Genomic DNA, 13,511 nt, shown 5'->3' with positions numbered 1-13,511 from the left:
ATTTAGCCCCATATTCATCACGATACACATTTTGTAATTTAGCCCCATCTTTATCTTTATACATTTTTGTAATTTAACCCCATATTCATCACGATACACATTTTGTAATTTAGCCCCATCTTCATCTTTATACATTTTTGTAATTTAACCCCATCTTCATCACGATACACATTTTGTAATTTAGCCCCATCTTCATCGCGATACACATTTTGTAATTTAGCCCCATCTTCATCGCGATACACATTTTGTAATTTAGCCCAATCTTCATCGCGATACACATTTTGTAATTTAGCCCCATCTTCATCGCGATACACATTTTGTAATTTAGCCCAATCTTCATCGCGATACACATTTTGTAATTTAGCCACATCTTCATCTTTATACATTTTTGTAATTTAACCCCATATTTATCACGATACACATTTTGTAATTTAGCCCCATCTTCATCTTTATACATTTTTTTAATTTAACCCCATGTTCATCACGATACACATTTTGTAATTTAGCCCCATCTTCATCTTTATACATTTTTGTAATTTAACCCCATATTCGTCACGATACACATTTTGTAATTTAGCCCCATCTTCATCGCGATACACATTTTTGTAATTTAACCCCATAATCATCACGATACACATCTTTTAATTTAACCCCATCTTCATCGTGATACACATTTTGCAATTCAGCCCCATTTTTATCGTGATACACATTTTGTAATTCAGCCCCATCTTCATCGATACACATTTTTTAATTTAACCCCATTTTTTTCTTGATGTATTTTTGTAATTCCGACCCATCTCCATCGTCATACATTTGTTGTGCGTCAAATAAACAATCGTTTACCGCAGCTATAACCGCCAATAAAATAATTTGTAAATGGTATTACATTGTGGCTAAAGGGATTACATTTTGCGTTACTTTGAGGTATTAAATTGTGGCGAGTACCTTTTTCTTTTACCAAGGTATCAAATTTTGTGGCGGAATGTATATAATTTTGCGTGGGAATTATATTGCCTGCGAGGTAGTATTATACATTGTGTGGCGTTGCAGCCCTTTTTTATAGCTATCGCTTGGTGTTATTCCAAACGCTCGAATTTCCATTATGAAATGAGTAGGTGGCAAGTCCCGATTCGTCTAAAACTATTTGTTATGCGACATCTTCCAAATGCGCTTTTTCATATCATATTCCACATCCTAGGATTTTGTATTCAGGTCAACAAACTTAAACGTTGTTTGCCAAGCATTTCAAACATGAAGGGAAGTCGCAATAGAAAGCAAGTTTTTTGATCTAGTTCACATATTGAAGTCTGAAAGGTTATTTAATTCCTTTTTTTCGAGGCTGTTTGCCATTTAAATGGCTGTGAATTGTATCAAACAGCTCAAGTACTACTTCTGCACAAAATCGAATCTAACTAATGGCAGCAAATAAACTATGATTATAGACACTTAAATTACATCTTTTTAGGGTTTGTTACTTATACAAGTAGTAAATCTTGAAATATCGATAAAGCACAGTTGCGTTGCTGCCATTCGCATTGGTTCATTTGCACTTTGGAGACCGAAATTACAACAAGGCGGTCGGGCTCTCACACCAGTTAGACTCAGATTGATGCTTTGATGGTACCGAAGATCTTTCGTCAAAACTAATATTTCAACAAATATGCTACACTCTAATCCTGACACACTCTTTTAAACACACAAAAATATCACATTTATAAATGACTCACCTCCGATTTGGATAATCTTTATAGCTATGAAAGTTTTCAGCAGCACAAATTGCGAGTGGCGTGCGTAGCAGACCACAAAAATTCTAAACAATAAGAGTTTTGAAACCGGATGCACACAGGCTACCTTATGAGGGGAGAAGCGAATAAGGAAGTCACTTCTTATAACCTTATAGGCTACGAATAAGGTTATCAATCTTAAAAGAATTCAGGACGTGGAGAGGGTTATGAACAGGGTAAAAAAGAGTTATTAAGAAATTATTAAAACGATGGAACATAGATCAAGATTAATTATTACTATTATTATTAACAATAATATTTTCTATTACTAGAGCTAGCTTACGATAATGTTGAGAATTTTTCTACAATTAATACTGCGAATACGATGTCAACGACAAATAATTTTAAAAGTATCCCAGGTGTTGCTTCATCTGAAGGAGTAGTGGGAAGGTTCGAATGAAAGTAAGAATGCGGGGAGGCCCGGAAGGTCCCCTGGAAGGGGATGGCATTGTTCGCATCAGGCTCCTTCCCTCCGGGAAAATATAATTTCTGCTTGAATATCTCTCTATTATCTTTTGATATGGCTGTAATTTAGGCGACGTTAACCCATTGACACCTGGCTATTTTTTAACTGAAAAAAAAAAACAGACCACAGACAAATACCTTCACCCTATTTTGAGTTTTTTTTCAGCCCGTGAAAAACCGCTGTATCTAGTAACCGGTATCTAAATTTTCCAACAGTGCTTTGCGGTCCCATTTCTAATCCCTGTCGCTGTGCTAATGCTCGGCACAAGTTGATGGTTGCTTGTATTTTACCTCAAATAAAGGTATCTATTTGTGTCTTGAGTGATCTACAAACCTAAGACACGGGCTTACCGAAGGTGGTGGTTGCATCGTGACCCAAATGCATTATGGGGCGTTGCCCGATAAAAGAGCTTGGCGAATCATTTGGCCGTCCTAGGCTATCAGCAAAATGGGGTGCCCCAGAGCGGACACCTAAACAGGCTCTTTTAAAACACTCAACAGCCACCCAAGGGATAAAATAGCTATCCATGCTTGGTGCTCATCACTCATTATTTTAATAATATGATGAGCACCAAGCAAAGACTGCATGGACTGAATTAAAATGCAGTCTTACGCTCCACGTAATCAACACTTGGTCCGGTGGTGGCCGCCCACCACCGGACCAATTCTTCAACTTTCAAATCTCTCTACAACTTCAACTTCAACTCTCAAATCCAATTGTGTAATCGATCTTCAGAATGAAGTCACAATCACATTAACGGATTAATATGTTCGATGACATTAAATTAGATTAGAGAGATGAAATTAGATTTTGGAGATGAAAAGCGAGTGTGATTTGAGAGTTGAATTTTGAAGATGAAAAGCGAGTTTGGTTTGAGAGTTGAATTTTGAAGATAAAAAGCGAGTGTGATTTGAGAGTTGTAATTTGGAGATGAAAAGCGATCTTGGTTTGTGAGTTGTAATTTGAAGTTAAAAAGCGAGAGCAATTAGAGAAGTTGAAAATCGAAAGCGTTGATTGACTTGCGAGGGTGACTTGCTAGCTCAAAAGCGAAGGCGCAATTTTATGTTGACTAAAAATAGAGCGACTTGGGAGTTTGTTTTTGTTTTTCAAGTTGTAGCCCGATATTGGAGAGCGATTTCAAAGTTAGAATTCGATAATAGACTTTAATTTGAAAGTTGGAGTTTGATAACAGATTGCAATTTGATAGTTGAAGTCGCAAAGTGAAATTCAAAACTAAACTTCACGCGTGACCGGCCTGGGCTTCCGTAGAACAATGATTTGCTGACCTATCTAAAAGCTGTTATCAGGAAAATCAATATTAAAGAATTACAAGGGCAAACTCCAGTTATCGATGCTTCATGCTCTCTTGTTCATATTTATTATTTCCTCAATAGAATTTCGAACTTTGTTCACATTTAAACATTACCTGCTAGGGAGGCCTCTTTCTTTGTATTTCGCTGGGCTGGCGTTAGCGAGGAAAAGAAAACGCGAACGTCAGTTTAAAGATGCTGAGAGTACATAAAAATGTCCTTTTACCTTTTTTCTTTACGTTGTGACGACACACCAAGAATAGTATAATTAATTATCATAAAAGTAAATTAAAAACAACAACAACAACACATACATAAAAATGACATATGACATATGTGCATGACATATGTGCATGATGTTGGTATCAACTTGAAAACGCGCCAGTTTGCGCCCGAAATTCTGGGAATAATTACGCTTTCAAATCTTTTTATTGACAAACAATATGCTAAGGCTGTAAGACAACGTCGCTCCAATAAATTGAAATATAAATTTTGCTTTTGGTTGACAAAGCTTCTGTTTAAGAACGTTTAAATTGAGCAAAAAGACAAAAGCGTGCGTAACATCACGCCAGTTGCCTTACGAATAACTGGAAATACTGTATTATGTCATATTTATTGTATTCTAGTACACAAGAGAATTTGTATATTTAGTGATGAAAAAATGGAAAATTAAAGGAAGTCTTGAATGGGTGCTTGTATTGGTGCTGAAAGGGAAACGAGTGAGTAAAATAATATAAATATAAATATATATATATATATAATAATAAAAATATAATATATATAAAATAATAAAAATATAATATATATAAAATAATATAAATATATATATATATATATATATATATATATATATATATATATATATATATATAAAATGATGGTTGAAGGCTTTCATAGAAAGTGCTCAATACTCGAAAGTAGAGCGGTGTATAGTGTTGGTTTGAGAAAAATACAAACTACATAGGTTTCCCTACAGGTCTGTTTCGTGGTTGCCCACTCATCAGGGGATTTAATGAGAATATTCCTACCATCGTATATATACTATTAACATTGAAATTTACATAATAATAGACTGATAGTTTTAGCTAACGCGGTAAGAGGAACAATAGCGAGTTACATTAAATATGCGGGGCGAAAACTAACAGTGCGGAACGTGTGAAAAATTGATAGCGCGAAAATTTAACGGTGACGGGATTAACAGTTCTTTAATTGTTTCGTAGCAGGGCTTTGTTTCTGTGGCGGCACGAGGACACGAGTTCATTGCGTTTATTTAGAGTTGATAGTTTGGGTTGGCAGATGATATATATAATATAATACTCAGGAGAGATCCCAAAAACAGACAAGAATAAAGTGAGTCCACTAGAAAGTCTATTTTCTTTAATTTTCCATTTTTTTATCACTATACAAATTCTCTTTCGTACTAGAATACAAACCGAGTGCTTGGGTTACCTGTGATTTTAGTTCCTTATTCGTCTGTTTCCTTATTCGCTCATTTCCGCGCGGAGCTCCAGGTATAGAAATATGGTATAGCTATGCGACTTGGTTTTTGTGGTCGTAGCGCGGGTACCCTGTGTGTCACAATCCAGTAAATCATGCAACTCCCAGGCCCCACTCGGTCTTACGTTTTTACGTGTTTTTTACCGCGTCAGTTCGCATGTTCACAGAAATAGAAAATAGTATTTAATGAGAATATATGCGTATTCAAATGGGATGTTTGTGGTCTAGGGTCAAACAAGTCTTTGAGGAAGCGTTTGTCTGACGAAACTGAGAAGTTTAGAAGCCTACGTACGAGCCGATAGTAAAATGGAGCCGTGTGTTTGTGAATCCGCCCGTCTCGTTTTTTCAATTGTAGCAGCAGCTAAAAGGAGGACTTATAGACACTGCTATTCTCATAAAGATGTCACGAAGCAAAATCAATGCAGGAAGGTAAAGTTATCATATTATTATTTAACAAGATAATTTTTCATCAGCAGAAAGAAAACACAAACCACGAAGGATATTTTTTATTCACAATAATCAGATAATTAAATCGAACATATATAAATTAAATGAGCAGTTTCTATTTAATTCCCTATATTTGTCTTGTTTTTCGCTTCAAAGTTAAGTCGTAGCTTCATTGTAGTTGTCATTGATTCAAATCACCCACCGTGATTTGGATTGGCTAAGAAAGCAAATCCTTGAACGCTGATTGTTTGTTGGCAGTTTATTGGCTTCCATGTCTGTGTAAATCGTGAAAAACTTCTCAAAAGTCTTCCTTCTACAAATAAAGGCTTATTTTCTTAAGTTAGGAGGAGATTAACGGCTAAAAATGCTCAGTTACTTTGGAGAAATGATGTACTGTTTGGCATAATCGATTGAGAACTATATCCGGCTATTTACCTTCTGTAGCAAGCGAATGTTTTTGCAATCAAAGTATATACTTACTTAAAGACATCTAAAAAGTACTCTCTAGTTTTGATCTTACTTTTAAGATTCAAGAGCTCTAAAATATTTTTCTATCACTTCTCTATAAAAATCTTTTGAAATTTTCTTTGTCTGTGTTTGTTTGTTTTTGTTTTCTGTGTCTTTTATATCAAGCTGTTTTATGAGATAAAAAGTGCTTGCCTAGGTACATGCTAAAGTAATGACATGATATAGCTGGTATAGCTATGAAATGACTAAGTATTCCTTTTTTCAGGTGAATTCAGGTGAATAAAGCAAGGACTAAAGTGTACCCAGAGTCATTATGTAGCTGGTTGAAATGAAAGCACAGATGAACAGGAACAGCATTAGTAAATAAATGTTCAGTGATATATTCAGGAGCCTGGTTGTGGAGAGCTTTATGTGTGATTGTAAGAATTTTAAAGTCTATTCTAGAAGCAACAGGTAGCCAGTGAAGTTCCTTAAGAATGGGTGTAATGGCGTCCCTCTTCTTAGCACCAACGATCAGTCTTGCGGCAGAGTTCTGAACACGCTGTAGTTTGGCTATTTCTTTTTCTTGGAGTCCAGACAGAAGACTATTACAGGCATCTAGTTTTGAAGTTATGAAAGCATGAATGAGCTGCTCACAGTTATTGCGGTCAAGGTATTTCCGGATTCTGCCAATGTTCCTTATAGAATGGTAGGCTGATTTGCAGATGCTGTTGACATGTTTTGTCACAGATAAACTCGAATCGATGATTACTCCGAGGTCGCGTGCTGCCTGGGCTGGTTTGATGAAATGTCCATCAACGTCGATTTCAGGAATTATGTTGGTTGACGTGATTCGAGATGAGATATGTACAATTTCCGTTTTATCGGGGTTACAAGCGAGGCCATTTGACGTACACCAGATGAGGATATCCTTGACACAGACTTCAAGCCTTAATAGAACTGACCGATCTTCAGACGTGCAAATGGACACATATAACTGCGTGTCATCAGCATACATCATCGCACCAAGACCATGTGCACGAACAACATCTTCGATAGGCGCGAAAAACAAAGAGAACAACAACGGGCCGAGTACAGAACTCTGAGGAACGCCATAACACAGTGGTTGGCTGGAGGATAGAACACCGTCTATAAGGACTTGTTGAGTTCTGCCAGTTAGATATGATTTGAACCACTGGAGTGCTATCTCATTAATTCCATAACGATGTTGCATACGCGACAACAGAGCCGAGTGTTCTATAGTGTCAAACGCAGCCGACAGGTCAAGGAGAACAAGTACTACTTCCTGTTGGCAGTCAATAGCGGTCAGAATGTCATTAAAGACGCGAAGAAGAGCAGTCTCTGTGCTGTGGAAGGGGCGGTAAGCAGATTGTAATTTAGCCAGTAAGCCGTTGGGGATGAGATAGTTCATCGTCTGGTTAGCAGCGACACGTTCAAGTGTTTTTGATAGGAAGGCAACGTTTGTAATCGGTCGGTAGCTTGGATATGCTTCGCGGTCAAGACTCTGCTTCTTGATGGAAGGGTTGATCACTCCACCCTTGAGAGAGGTAGGGAAAACACCAGATGACAAAGATGCGTTGACAATGGAAGTGATGGCCGGGGCAATAACATCAATGGATTGTTTTAGTACACTTGTCGGCACAGGATCTAATATGCACGATTTAGGCTTTGATTGTTGTAAAAGATCACGTATATAACTTACTTATACAGCAGAGAACTCAGGGAATGAAGCCACACATTGTGGCTGAGCTGGCATCACTGACATCTCCATCGTTAACAGGGGCGATGATCGTAGGTTGTCCTTTAAATGCTGAATCTTGATAGTAAAAAATAAGATGAAATCTTCTGCAAGAGCTTGAGGGGATTCCTATGATGGTAGGTACGGAACCGGCTTCACCCTGAAAAGGCCATCAATTAAACAAAATAACTGCGTCTGATTGGAACCAGATATTTGATCCTTGTAGAAGTTCCGCTTAGCTACATTCATTGCAGTGTTGTAAGCTCTACACTTCTCTTCGTACATCTGGCGGTGGATTTCTAATCTCGATGAAACGTATCTCCGTTCTGCTTTGCGTTTCTGTCTTTTCAATAACTTAAGACTATCATCATACCAAGGTAAATAGGGTCGCAGTGTAACTGAAAAAGTGCGAACAGGAGCATGTTTATCGATGAAGTGGTTTAGCACAGTGTTATACTGGTCACATAAGACGTTGCAGTCAGAGTCATCACTCGGAGCAGAACTGTAGATGGCGGAATCCCTGATGTCATTGCACCAAGAGTCCAAGTTAACTTTCCGTAACGGACGCCGATGCAGTATTTTCTTGGAGGCACATGGCTTTGGCATGTCAACATCACAAATAATGGCACTATGGTCAGATACAGAGTTAGGGAATGCAATGATTTCAGGACGTCCGCGCACTGACAAGTCGGCGTCCCGCACAACAACTAGGTCAAGGGTGTGGTATTTTCTGTGCGTAGGACCTACTACCTTTTGCTCGAATCCAGCTGCATCGAGCATATCCAACAGTCTGACAGCATCAGCGTCACCAGGGTCTTCAATGTGAAAATTAAAGTCACCTGTTATGATTAATTTCCCAGGATCCATTGCAAGGTGTTCAAGAAGAACAGAGAAATCATCAAAGAACATTCGAGTAGTAAGTTTGTTTACTTTAGACGGTGGAGGTCTAAAAACGGTGACTAGACGCATCGATGAGCTCGATGCAGTGATAGAGAGATCAACATATTCCAGAGCCTTAAAGACAGTCGACGTATTAGGTTTAACATTTAAAGCCTTTCTAAGAAAGAAACCAATGCCGCCACCTCGTCCAGCACGCGGTAGGTGAATGAAGTCGAAGTCCCGTAGAGTGTTTATTACATCGGCAACAGTGGGATCTGAGCAGTTAGGAACAGGCAACCGGGTGCTTGTGTCTTCAACCACGGTAGACTTAGAAGTGTTTTCAGCAGTCAGCCAAGGATCAACAAGGGCTAAGACATCAATTCTTTTGGATATGACAAGATCACAGATAGATGCAGCTTTCCTGTTCATGGCACGAATATTCCAAGTAGCTAAGTGTAATCGAGGCGCACTGTCCGGTGTAATTTTTCCAGTATTTATTTTTAAGAGATTAGATGAGTTCCTGGCATTATGAGTGTTGGCGCTGGTCGAATAATCATGGCGTGTGGTGATTAACACAGGTAGGTGTTGGCTATTGTTCTCGCAAAGCTTAGCTCCATGAACAATAGAATGGTTGCGGCCAGGATCACTTGAGATCGCGGTGTTGACATGAAGTTGTAACTCAAGTTGTAAATTAGCTTCAGATCTCTTCCTCTTTCCAGCTCTTTTCCCTCTGAATCTGAATATACCCAGGTGCTTTAGTGTGCGAAATAATGAGATATTAACAGGTTTCAGAAACAGATTCCTTGTTCTCATTTGGCGGCGAATACTGTAGAGGGACTCACGAGAGAATGTTGGTGTTGTTTTAGTGTACGAAGCTGTATGCAAATCCATAGCAGGTCTCGAAGAATAATCTAAGTGAATTTCTGGGCCAGGGTTTATAGAAATGTCCATAAATATTGTAACATCAATCGGAGGATCATGTCCTGGGATTGCTAGGGATGTGTAGCCATGTTTTGATATCTTGGTGACGGAACGCGTCGATCGGTGAAATCCTGATGGCGCCAAGCGCAATAAGACTGGCAAAGGCTTGAAAACAGTGCAAAAAAACCCGAACTGGTGTTGCCTTGGGCGTTTCGGCGAAGACGAATCCCTTTCATTGATTGAGAGATTTTCATGAGGAACAGTACCGATCATACAAAAAATTAAACACAGAGCAAAAAACATCGTGGCCGCCATGATCGGCGCCTGCGCATATAAGAGCCTTAACTTTCATCAAAATAATTTATCGTATACTTATCATATACAAGTTACTTACTGTATTTAACATTATTGCAAATTAACCCAACTGATTGTATTTTTTTCAGTTTTGACACATGAATGCTGGCAAAACTGTCATTAGCAAATGTAGATAGTCTTTTTTTCTTGTAATTGTCTTATGCATTTGCTCAATGGCTTGGCCCTCTTCATGTCTGATTAGCTTTAACTTATTCATGAACATGGTTCAAGAGAGTAACTCATATGTAATAATGACAGGGGAAAGGGGTTGGAATATTTAAATGTAGTTCAATAGATATGTCTGTTGTTATTAAGATGGAAGTTTGATTTTAATACAGGATCTAAGTGAAGGGATGATGTATACATGAAAGGATTTGATTTATCAAAGATTTGCAGATTGGTATCCAATGAATATAGTAATTGGTAAAAATGTATAAAAAGGATTAGGATACTTTATATGAGGTGGTGTAGAATTGAGGATCACATATTCTACAGTAGGGGGTGGAAAGTTTTTAACCTAGGTGTTGTGGGGTATGTAATTTTGGGCTCTCTAGGCCCCATAGTATGATTATAGTCTAGAAAAGGCTAAAAATGTCTGTAATATCATCCTTTTCAGCACTCTTTACATCTATAATCATACTACTTCGACTATTACCAATTGCAACCAGCCACCCACAGCACCTTGGCCCATACCACCATGCTTATAGCCTAACCTTCCCCCTTGCTTCATGGCAACCTGAAATTATGCTGAACAACATTGGCTATAGTACTGACTGCATAAACTCAGTCATCATTTTTATTTCAGGATAGTCCCTTTTTATAATATCCAAATAATATCCACTCATCTCTTATTCAATGGCACATAAACTTGAGGGTCCCTTTTTCTAGGGTATGATCCCAAAGAAGTCTATTGACCCATTAAAAATTCTTTGTAGATTCTCTAAAGTATACTCAATAAATAAAACAAGACTAACATAAATGTATAATTCCCAATTTAGCAATATCTGATTATATGGCAAATTTAGAAATATATTTTCTGTATCAGTTGTCTATCAAGTACAACACACATAATAGCTCAGATCCCTCTTTATGCAAATAGAAGCCTGAGTACTGTCAATAAAAACTACTAATAGCGCCATTGTTCTGGGTATTCTCTTGGGGGATTGGGAGGATATAATATGAAAATGTTGAAAAGTAAAAGTTATAAGCCATGTATTTTTATGCATTTAAGATAGGGTTGGAAGGTCAAATAACTGAAGCAAAATCGAATTTTAGAATCCTGTTATGTCCCTGTGTGTGTCCCTCGCTGAAGTTTGGTCTTCGTTGGGGGGGGGGGGGGGGGGGAGGTGGGGATGAGCACATACATCCAGTTTAGAGTGGAAAAAATTGCTGGCTCCGCTTTTGGGCAGTGCCTAAATCTATATATTAACAGAGTACTCACCACTCTCTCTATGTAATATTCAATATCAGCATTAGAAGCGCATGGAGACCTCAGTCCTGTCTATTATCATAGCGGAGCCATCGCGGCCGCAGGCCGCGCGCGGAGCTCCATAGGTATGGAAATATGGTATAACTATGCGACTTGGTTTTTGCGGTCATCGCTTGGGTACCCTGTGTGTCACAATCCAGTTAATCATGCAACTCCCAGGCCCCACCCGGCCCAACTAGAAAGGAGTCATCGTCAAGTGACACGTCAATCACGATGACGTCATGAAGATGTTAACTCAATCACCAAACTGGACATAACCGGTTTATAACCAGTCTAACTGGAAATAACATTTTTTACCACCGCCCCCAAACTTCCGTACTTATGCTTCAAAGTTCTTTTATGAACAACGCAAACCCGCAAAGCGAAACAAGAAATTGAATATTGAGAAGTTTTTTATTTCCACTGTGACCATGGACGACCTTTCACGTGGTGATAAAAGAGGTAAGTGCACAACTATTATAGTTTCATGTTTACATCCAGTAGGTATTATGTTAAAAAAAAACAAACGGTTTTGAACTGAGTGCCTTTTTAAGTATATTTTAGAAAGGTTTTTCACGGATTTATTATCAGACGATACTAGCATTTTATTTTTAAGAATAAAATACTTCTATTTTACAGAGAAGAATGTGTGTGTACAATGGTTTTGTTAAAACTCGTGCCCAAAAACAAGATGGCGGTAGTCTTGCGCGCGCTTGTCTTGACTTTTTAGGTATATTTTATACCATTGGGCTAATTTTCATATCATGTCATCTCGTTTCGATCTATTATAGTTGAAGAAGAACCAAGAAGAGGGGAGGAGCGAAATAATGAGAAGGAGAGGTCACGCAGGCCACGAGTGTTGACAGAAGAACAAAGAGCTCGGCAAAGACAGCGTGACCTTGTACTCACAGAGGAGCAAAGAGTGCGAAAAAGACAGACGAGCTCCGAGTACAGGTTAAGTGGTAAGCAAAGAGTCCGGAAAAAGCAAAAGGACTCGGAGTACGAACTAGATGACGAGCAGAGAGCTCGTAAGAGGCAGAGAAACTTAGAAACACTCAACGCCCAGCGTGCAATGATGGCAGAAGACAGCTTGTTTGCTCAAAGGCAAAGAGAAAGGGCTCGTGAGCGACAGAGGGCATCTAGACTCAGGAGAAAACAACAGAGGCAGCCCTCCACTACTACCGCTTTTGTTGGTGAGTTTTCTTTGAGTGTCTATATTGTATCGATATTCTTTTGTAATTGTATCGATATTCTTATTTGTTTTCTTTCTTCTTCTTAGACTAAAGCTATCATTTTCTATTGAGAGTAAGAGCAAATACCTCAAATAAAGCAAACTAGAATCAGTAATGCACAATTAGTTTATTTGTCATTTAGTTTATTTATCAAGCTAAGTGTGCCAGATGTTGCATACTTAGCTTGGTTGGGTAAAATGCATAGCTAAAACTGTTAAGCCCAATTCTGTTGAGTTAAATTCTCGTTCTGCATTATATTGTGTGTAAACTTCGTGTACAGTAATCAAAAGGCCTATCCGAAAGAGAAATATTATAGACGTGTTTGTTTTTGTCAACTCAAATATATCAAAATGTTATAGTTGTCTTATTTCTTGTCACCTCAAATATTGCATAAATATCATAGCTGGGTTTAGTTTTGGCACCCAAAATATAATGCATAATTATTATAGTTGTGTTTTTGTTACCTCAGATGTTTCATAAATATTATAGTTGTGTTTTAGTTAAATCTCGTATACTAGTCAGGTCTTTTAGGCCGGAAAATTGGCCGGATCGTTACAGGAGTGACAGAAGCACCAAACACGGTACACAGATTCCTTTAGGCATACCTAATGATATTAGAAGGGGTGCCCAAAAAATCTGCTCAGGGTCTCCTTTAACGGGGATAGTTTAATTTTATGCGAAAAACCACAGGGTACCCGAGTCTTGATTTCAAATAAAAATTATTTACAACGAAATAAAAAGAGCAATGGTGAAACAAATTGGCAAAGTTGTTTATCTGCATAAGCTTTACATGTTCGAAAAGGCGGAGAGCACAGTTAAACATAAGAAACCTCTACTGCGCATGTGCAGATCTACAATCAGCAACCATAGCGCCTGTTCACAATTTTGTGTAATGTTTCCATATCCATATCAAAATATCCCTCGACCTATGAAATCAGGTGTCTACT

At 38.2% G+C, this 13,511-nt stretch overlaps 1 protein-coding gene across 1 annotated transcript; it reads left to right on the top strand.

Moving 5' to 3' along the window:
* The first annotated feature begins 11,535 nt into the window (after positions 1 to 11,535).
* Positions 11,536 to 12,611, top strand: LOC116611721 (RNA-binding protein 25-like). Its single transcript, XM_032372219.2, has 2 exons — positions 11,536 to 11,794; positions 12,124 to 12,611. Exons 1-2 carry the CDS (start codon positions 11,764 to 11,766, stop codon positions 12,609 to 12,611), a joined length of 519 nt encoding a protein of 172 aa, XP_032228110.2. The 5' UTR covers positions 11,536 to 11,763.
* Positions 12,612 to 13,511: the final 900 nt, after the last annotated feature.

This window comes from Nematostella vectensis, chromosome 4 (genome assembly GCF_932526225.1).
Source record: "Nematostella vectensis chromosome 4, jaNemVect1.1, whole genome shotgun sequence".
Taxonomy (NCBI): Eukaryota; Metazoa; Cnidaria; class Anthozoa; order Actiniaria; family Edwardsiidae; genus Nematostella; species Nematostella vectensis.
This window is presented reverse-complemented; position numbering and strand designations above follow the sequence as displayed.